The sequence below is a fragment of the Pelophylax lessonae genome (assembly GCF_965119305.1).
Source record: "Pelophylax lessonae genome assembly, chromosome: 9".
Classification (NCBI taxonomy): Eukaryota; Metazoa; Chordata; class Amphibia; order Anura; family Ranidae; genus Pelophylax; species Pelophylax lessonae.
The window spans coordinates 130084793-130094542 of NC_138776.1; the positions used below are offsets into that span (position 1 = coordinate 130084793).

Consider the following 9750-nt stretch of genomic DNA (forward strand, 5'->3'; position numbering starts at 1 on the left):
ATTTTTTTCTAAACTGCAATTTTGCAAACTTTAGGCCCCTTTCACATTATCGGATAGTGTATGTATTGACATCTGTCTGTTTTCATTAGATCTTGTTGGATTGGATGCCAGGTGGGTGTCCCCTGACATTTGCCTCCCCATAGAGGTCAATGAGTGGCCCGATCGGGTCCACCTGAAAAAATGAAGAGGCAGACCCAATCTGGCCACCCATTGACCTCTATGGGTGTCAAATGTCAGCAGACACCCATCTGGCATTCAATCCGACAAGATCTGATGAAAACAGATGGTTGGCAATACGCTCGCCATCCAACCAGTGGGTCAGATCGGACAGGCTGTCCGTTTTCATCCGATCTTCCCATAGAGGAGAGCAGAACTCTGACGGGTCCGTCTCTGCACAGTGAGTGAAGACGGACCTGTCATCTGCCTGCTCAGCGGGGATCAACGGAGCGATCCCCGCTAAGCAAGCGGAGTCCATCCAAACAGATCCGCCCCGTGTGAAAGGGTATAAAGTTTTACCAATGTTCCTGTTTTCTGTCAATGAAGTATCTAAACAAAACATGAGTCACAATGCATTATAGAAAAACATAATTTATTGCCAGAAACATTTGCATGATACAGTTCCATTTTATAGTGATAAAACGTTACAGTAGGAAATGTACATTATGTCATAGGAACCATCGCAATTTTGACATCCATTAACTCTCAGAAATACAAAAATATCGCAATCTCTTACTCTCCAAAAAGTGGCAATCAAACATTCCATGTGCTCATTTCCATGAATATTATAAACCCAGGACCACCAGACATTGGAAATGGCTGTTTTCTGCATTAGGCATACCCGTTCAATTCACAGTTTCTTCAAGCATTAGCTGAATTTATCTTTTTCAAAGCTTTACGTTCAACCCTGCTACACAGTACAAAAATATAACTCATCTGTAAGAATCCAAAAAGTGCACAGAAAGTTTAGGGAGACATGAAATACTGCAGATGAAAAAAGAATTAACATTATTCAGAAAGAAGAAACAGCTGTGACAAATACCCAAAAATATCTATATTAATAAAGCTGTCTTTGCCCTTGAAAATGTATCTTCTCATCAACATAAAAGCCCATTCTGGGGGAAAAAAAATTAAACATCTCAAAGGATTTGTCTACCCATGTGCAAAATAACATTACCTACAATCAACTCATCATTTATTTCAGGAATCTACAATTATATTAAATACCAAATTCACAAAAAAAGGTGCGACAAAATTATTACCTTCAATATGAAGGATTGGGATTCATACCTTCTGTAGTTGTTTTGTAAACATAGGTTTTCATTTTACACTTTACAATTGAGCGGTGCTGTGCAATTACTAGAAACATCCAATCACGGATCAGTTCTCGTAGGTCTACCTGCACTAGCTTACTTAAATTCACATTCTGATTGGTTGCTTTGGAATACAACACATCACAGCTCATTGCTCTAAATTATTTATCAACCATAGTTTATACACAATCTTACAGATTGCAAAAGAAATAAGTGCATTTTATTAAAGGGAACACAGCTATAGAACAATATCATTTTTTAAAATTAAGGGCCTAATTAAGTGCCATTTTAATACTGATATTTTCATTTGACTTTTTTATTAGTACCTTATGATTGATCTAGAGATTACTAAGCAAGTATTAGCCCCCGTTCACACTGGGGCGACCTGTCAGGCGACCTGGTCGCCTGACAGGTCGCCGTAGGTCGCCTTCCATAGAGAAGCTGCGGACCCGTTCTAATAGGAGCGACACAAGTCGCTCCGACTTAGAAAAAGGGTCTGGAGCTTCTTTGGGGCGACCCGGAGCGACCTGCATAGACTTCAATGTTATGAAGTCCGTGTCAGCCGCTCCGAGGTCGCGGTGCGAGCTATGAGGACCTATGAGGTCGCCCGGCAAAGTAGCTTGGCCCCAGTGTGAACGGGCCCTTACAGAAGTGGTGGCATAATGTATTTACGTTGGTTGGCTTGTTTATTATTTTGTATGGCACTCACAATACAATTTTGCCATTTAAAATCTAGTGTACAACCCTCAGTTTTGCATTTTTCCTTTTTTGGCATTATTGAAAGGCACTTGTTCAAAGATCATTAAATTATCAGAAACGCAAGATACTGAAGAGTAAAACATCTAGCCACTAGTTAGCTCTACAGAGAAGCTACATCTTCAGGTGAGCACAGGTAGCTTAGGTATTTGCTCGCTGATTAATCATCATTACATAACCATGAAATGTTGTAGTGTTTAGGATTTGTGCTTATCTAATGTAAATGGAATTCACCCTTGATGCTCCACAAAACTGAACTCACTTTCCGCAACCATTTGTACACCTAAGAGTCAGCTCCTAAACCTATCCTCATGGATTGAATAGAATTTTATACTTCACCCCCATTTCAGGTTTATATTACCTTGGTTAACCCATACTATTGCACTTTCTTAATCAACTTCTGTTTGTGTTTTTATACAGTTTATAAAACTCTATCTCTCCAACACGCTACTCTTAGATTTGTTAGATATATATAGGCTTTTAATGGCATCAATTGAGTTGGTAGTTGATAGGCACATGTGCTCTATTCTAATGCTGGCTTATCCAGGATTTGTAGGTGCTTTGGACCTTTACAATTTTCTTAAGAGGAAAGCTTGCTGCCTCAATTATTTTCACGCTCGAATAACGTAATCTTGTTTTGCCTTGATGCCATTACATAACATGTAGCATTTACGTATTATGTGCTCTTTGTGCCCTAGGACATCGAGATTCTTTCGATAATTAAGAATGATGGCCAAGGATTTTCACCAGTAAGGTGAGGTGTTCCCTATTTTACCCCAACTTTGCCACTCGGGATAGATACTTATGGATGTTTTGGGTGTTCCAAATTGATCTAAGTCATTTTCAGGTTTGTGGTTTTGTAATTTGTATGAGGTTAAGTCTTTTTTTATAAGCGAATGGATCTGCACACCATCAGATTTCCATGCTGCATGCACTATAGTGTAGTTTTGTCCATCATTGTTATCCCAAAACACTTGGTCATTGCATTCGTATGACAGGCAGAACTCAATTTTTTCATGGCTGGGAATGCTGGGAGGAATATCTATTGCAAAAGAGAAGGTGTCGCAGTCTGTGCCCCCATACACATTGTTCATGTAGACACAGTTCAAATCTGTGTAGGTTTTCCAGGTGTTAAAGGTTACTCGCACCTTGACTTCTTTTTCATAGCTCAGATTCTTTACTTTGATGGTTCCCGAAATGGATCTCTCTTGAAGACTGCAGTTTTCCAAACAAATGAAGTTCTTTTGGATTTTACTGCGGAACTGCAAATAATCAGCTGAGGGCTGAGTGAATCCCAGGATCAAGTTCTTCTCTTCATGTAGTTTCAAGCTGGCTGTGATGCCTTCAAGATAAATCAGATCAAACTTGAAGTCAGTGTCAGGCTCTTCCTTAAACTCTGAGAATACATGCACAGATGTCAACGAGAGCCCCTTGGAATCAGCAAAGACCACTTTCTTTTTGGCTCGGGATTTCGATCGGTTCCACTCACCATTCCTAGTATCCGATTCCTTTTTTAAGGAAATGCATGGCCTTAGTGGCTTAAAACGATTGACAAGATTCCGGCCCCTGCAGTCATCATAGGGGCTGAGAAATTTTTTTAGAGGAGGTGAATGTGCTAAGCATATCCTTACAGCAACATCAACAGGCATAATGGATCGTGGAAGAGAACGTGGCTCCAAAATCTGGATCATTCTGGGGAAGAAAAAAAATAAAAACATGTCTTAATATTACAGAACAAGTAGTGCCAATCATCTTAAAATGCCTCATTAAAGCCACTGTAAATTGAAATATGAAGATAAAGGGTGAAAAAAAAAGAAAAAAGGTACTGGGGTTGATTTACTAAAAGTGGAGAGTGTAAAATCTGGTGCAGCTGTGCATGGTAGCCAATCAGCTTCTAACTTCAGCTCCTCCAATTAGGCTTTGCCAAATAAAACCTGGAACCTGATTGGTTTCTATGCAGAGCTGCACCAGATTTTGCACTCTCCAGTTTTAGTAAATCAATTCTAAAGTGACGTGACCAATTTAGCACTGGATTAAGAAACACCCGCTAAGCCACAGTGAGGATTAAACATCTGTTGCTTGCATCAATGATAGAGGAGATGAAAATCTATGTGAATACCTCCTGTTTAAACAAGGGAAAGCTCTATACTTGCTTTACAGGCTTGTTAAAGCACATTTCCCAATAAATAAAGTTACATATCAAGCAAAGGCCCTATAAATTATACTGTGAAGGTGGTTGCAATGTAATAACACAAGTAATCCAATCTAAACACAAGCTCACAAGACTTTTTCCATGCAAACAACTTCCTGCTTTTGCACAAAATCTTGGCAATCTTGCAAACCATGTAAATAATACTAGTTTCCAAGCTCTTGAACTAAAAAATTCCCACCCAGCTGCAGCCCTTCAATATTATCAAAACGACACCTTGATATAAACTTCTTTATCACAGATAGGTCAAAATAGGGAAATACAAAGTAATAATATGCATGGTAAATACAGAACTTTTTATTTATTATATTAGGATTAGCCTTTGTAGGTTGTTAGGCATTTATGTATGTGATGTTGCTGGTATATGGAGCAGGAAAGTGATGGGTTAAGAGAACAGAGCCTGGAGAGAACTATAATAGAGGCGTCTGTGTGACTGATATCCTTGCAGTTGAAGTCACGTAGCAAAACGCGTTAGTATGGGGCTTAGTTGCACTTATTAGGTTTGCCTTTTATGCAAGATCAGGTTACCTGGATCGTTTATCAAATTGTATGCTTTAATCAATGGTGCTTGTATGCACTTAACAGATGTAATCATTAAATATTTTTTATTAATGTTTTAATACCTATTTTAATATAAAAAAATAATATTTATACCCTGTATGGAGTTTATGTATTGAGAATCACTGGAGATGTCTGATCACTGGAAAAGCCGGCCATAGTTGGTTCAAATATCGGCCAGTTCAGCAGGAACCAGCCAAGATTCAAAACACCTATGGACAGACCGATTGTACCCAAGTAATCTATCGATCGACTTGGGTACAGCCAGTATGTTGGATTTTTACATGCAATAATCATTGTGTTGTCCTGGTAGGGAAGGCTCCCTGCGCCCCCCCCCCCCGCCCCCCCTGCCAGGAGAACACAATAGCTCCACAGGAGGGATTCCCCCATCATTACTGGTTGTGTTGATGGGGGAATTGAACAATCCTGTACCTTGTGGTTGCAGGAAAGGAAATCGAAACATCTATGGCCTGCCTTAGCACCACCTGAAAAAGAATTAGTTCAAGAAAAACCTCAAGTGTGATTTAGGCTCCTTTCACACAGTAAGTCCGTCAAACGGACTCCGCTTTTCTCAGCGGGGGATCGATCCGCCGATCCCCCGCTGAGCAGGAGAATGACAGCTGTTCTCTGCGCTGTGTGCGGAGACACAGCTGTCACAGCCCCATAGATCTCTATGGGGGAATCGGATGGGAACGGACCATCGGTCCGTTCTCATCCGATCCCATCCGCTGGACGGATGGAAAATAGGGTTTCCACCGTCCAGATTTGACGGATCGGATCGGGTGTCTCCGCTGACATCCGATGCCCCATAGGAATGCATGGGGGGACCGTTCAGATCCGCCAAAAAAATGGACAGGCGGATCTGAACGGTCCGCCTGTGTGAAAGGGGCCTTACCCTTTTACAAGAGGTCATTATTAATTAGATGAAGTTTTATCTATGAGGGATGGATGGGGATGCTGGGATGTGGCTGGTAAAGGGATATCACTAAAAATAATTTGGAAAAGGGCTGGGACACTGTTTGCCTATCAGAAGGAATAATCCTCCACTCACACCTGAGCATTTTGTCACATGATTCCAAAAGTGCAACAGCGCTTCACATAAAGAGTCCCTTTATTCTCAACAGACACGTTCACACCTGAGTGCTGTGACTCTTGCTGTCTGTAGCGTGAAGCTTGAAAAAGTAAGGGAACTTTATTCAGGCAGAATTTTGGCCCCATAGTCTTTATTATTAATGCCTAAAAAATGGTTGCTTAAATGGGGCTAAAACACGTGACTCTGCTCCTGTACAATTTCTACATAAAAATGTGCAAAAACAGTGCAAATACCAAAAAAAAAAAAAAATCTAGACACCCTGGCTATGCTTTTGTGTTTAAATAGGGAGGCTAAGATATTTATCATCGAATGGACATTATTACAGTATTTATATTTATACATTGTTAAAAAAATAAATAAAATATTGTGAAGGGAATAAATGCATACCAGGTCTGTTATTTCTTTTTATTTTGTCTGCACAATAACAAAGGTTTATATATGTGTTTTCGTGTTAATTGGCGAGTATATTTGTTATTTTATATTTATTTTCTCCTTATAAACTACCTGGATTTGTTTCGCTCTCCTGCAGATTTTTTTTTCTCTTATGAATTTCCCCAGGGAGTGCCATGCTGGCATGCAAACATAAACAGCCAATATCTGGCAGAAATACAATTTAATAAGCAGACTATTTTATCTCCAGACATGCCAAGCAATTAACCCACAAGGGAAAACTTATCAACACACATTAATCTTAACATTTGCATTCACTTTGAAAAAGGGGTCACAAATTGTCTATTTTTTCTTTTTTTTTTTAAATCTAGAGCACAGAACGAGACTCAGAGCAACCAACCAGATATCTACTTTTAGGCTCACCACACATGTTACAATCTGATTGTACAATCTCCTTTGGATTTCCTAACAAGCATGTAGTACAAGGGCCCTGTCTGATTGGATAGTTCAGGCAGGTTCCCATATTACATATTCTCAGTAGCTCTAAAACTGATAGTAATTTATATATAATTGTATTGTCGATAGATTTACTGTCCAATCAGAAATATGTTCTGATTGTTTAATGCGCCATACACTTAACGATAATATCACATTATCTATATTTCTATGATCAGATTTTCTGGCAAGACTGATTCGAATAATTTTGACAATGACATTTTGACAATTCATGGATCTGATAATATTATTTGATTCTGTGAAGAATCATTCAAACAGATTGTGTATGGCCACCGTAAGAGCGTTCAGAAACATTTCCTGAGTGGTTGCTGCATTTTCATTATCTATTCCGCAAGAAATACCTAGGAAGAAACGTTTTTTTTTTTTTAGATCAGTGAACATCCTACTAGTATTATACATCTGATGTGTCTTCCTATGCCTAGTCTTATACATTCGAGGTGTCTTTCAATACCTAGTATTAAACATTCAATGTGTCTTTTTATACCTAGTCTTATACATTCAATGTGTCTTTTTATACCTAGTCTTATACATTCAATGTGTCTTTCTATACCTAGTCTTATACATTCAATGTGTCTTTCTATACCTAGTCTTATACATTCAATGTGTCTTTCAATACCTAGTATTAAACATTCAATGTGTCTTTTTATACCTAGTATTAGAGCCGGTTCACACTGAGGCGATCAGACTTCGGGGGGCGACCTGTGAAGTCGTGTGCACCACTGTGCACCGCGACTTCGGCGCGACTTGCAGGGACTTCACATAATGGAAGTCTATGCAAGTCGCTCCCAGGTCTCCCCAAAGTAGTACATGACCCTTTTTCTAAGTCGGAGCGACTTGTGACGCTCCTATTAGAACGGCTCCTGTACTACTCAATGGACCGCGACCTACCGCGACTTGTCAGGCTGATAAGTCGCCTGACAAGTCGCGCTAGTCTGAATGGGCTCTTAAACATTCAATGTGCCTTTTTATACCTAGTATTATACATCTGATGTATCTTCCTATGCCTAGTATTATAAATTCGATGTGTCATTTTATACTTAGTATTATACATTCGATGTGTCTTTTTATACCTAGTATTATACATCTGATGTATCTTCCTATGCCTAGTATTATACATTATACCTAGTAATATACCTAGTATTTTACATTCAATGTGTCTTTTTATACCTAGTATTATACATCTGATGTATCTTACTATGCCTAGTATTATACATTCAATGTGTCTTTTTATACCTAGTATTATACATTTCATGTGTCTTTTTATACCTAGTATTATACATTCCATGTGTCTTTCTATACCTAGTATTATACATTTCATGTGTCTTTTTATACCTAGTATTATACATTCAATGTGTCTTTTTATACCTAGTATTATACATTTCATGTGTCTTTCTATACTTAGTATTATACATTGAATGTGTCTTTCTGTACTTAGTATTATACACTCGACGTGTCTTTCTGTACTTAGTATTATACATTCGATGTGTCTTTCTGTACTTAGTATTATACACTCGATGAGTCTTTCTGTACTTAGTATTATACATTTGATGTGTCTTTCTGTACCTAGTATTATACACTCGATGAGTCTTCTTGTACTTAGTATTATACATTCGATGTGTCTTCCTGTATTTAGTATAATGCATACTGTATATGTTTCTTCCTGTACCTATTATTATACAGGTATATAATCAAACATTACTAACATTTCCAGAACTGTATCATCAGATGCACATTCATTTCAGCTACACATATAAAGGCAGCTTTATGTATGCTTCCATGTATAGACTGCATTATACTTTGTAAAGTGACTTTTATTAGAATGGATGGAGTGTATAGAGATGACAATATACTGCGTAGACTATTCGCAGTAGATATATCATACACAGCAGAGAAGTGTATGAGATGAAGTATATAGATGATCGGTGTGTGTATGATGATGGTGAAGGGGGTGTGTGGTCGGTACCTGCACACAGCACTGACAGCTCCAGTCGCTATCCTCCTCCTCCTCCTCCTCTTTCCTCTTCTCTGACTTCTAGACGATTGGCACACATTCCAGCCTGCGCAGCCTGGTTATCTACATAAACACCGCCCCCTTCACGTGAAGGCGCCCTCCTGACCTATCGGACTTCACCTCACGTCCCGTTGGCCTATCAGAGCGCTGGAGATTCTGACAGCTAGAACGTGATTCAAGCCACTTGAACTCGGTGACACGGCGCCCTACAGACAGACGTGGTGGGGAGGGGGGAGCACTTAGTCAATGAGTAATACAGGGGTGTCCCATCAAAGACTGTGTCCTATGTGTGGAAGGGACCGCACTCACAGTGTGCAGCGGCAGAAGGCAGTGTATGATGCAAGTGTTACATGATGTAGAAGTAGAAATAAATCGGAGCTCCTCCACATTTGGATGGATAAAGTTCTCCTAGGTGCGCAGCCCTTTGCATTAGTATGTGCGCCCCAAATCTAATAAAACCTACAAGGTGTCAGTATTTTTTTATTTTTATTATTATTTTTTTTTTTGGGGGGGGCTTTGATGAAACATCAGCAGGGGGAATCTGCACCGCACAAGAAGATTAGGGTGTACCCAGGCACATCCGGCACACCTATGAAAGTTCTGTACACATCTATAGGAAGCAATGGGCCGCACACACCGCTGCATCTATACATGGAAATGTCCCCGCAGTTAGCATTGTAGACTTATAAGCCACTGTCCAGACAGAAGGGTGACCAGCCTGCCGTGTACTCATACAGTATATGGACCATCATGTCACAAGCATCCCTGTCTCTTTGTTTAACTACTTGCCTACTGGGAACTTTAACCCCCTTCCTGCCCAGGCCAATTCTCAGCTTTCAGCGCTGTCGCGATTTGAATGACAATTGCGCGGTCATGCAACACTGTACCAAAATGGAATTTTAATCAT

General features: G+C 39.6%; 1 protein-coding gene across 1 annotated transcript; it reads right to left on the reverse strand.

Annotated features, from left to right (window-relative positions):
- Nucleotides 1-2240: 2240 nt before the first annotated feature.
- On the reverse strand, nucleotides 2241-8921 carry PPP1R3C (protein phosphatase 1 regulatory subunit 3C). Its single transcript, XM_082269274.1, has 2 exons — nucleotides 8796-8921; nucleotides 2241-3758 (listed from the first exon to the last, which is right to left on the reverse strand). The coding sequence occupies exon 2, from the start codon at nucleotides 3755-3757 to the stop codon at nucleotides 2810-2812; it is 948 nt and encodes a 315-aa protein (XP_082125400.1). The 5' UTR covers nucleotide 3758; nucleotides 8796-8921; the 3' UTR covers nucleotides 2241-2809.
- Between the last annotated feature and the right edge of the window lie 829 nt (nucleotides 8922-9750).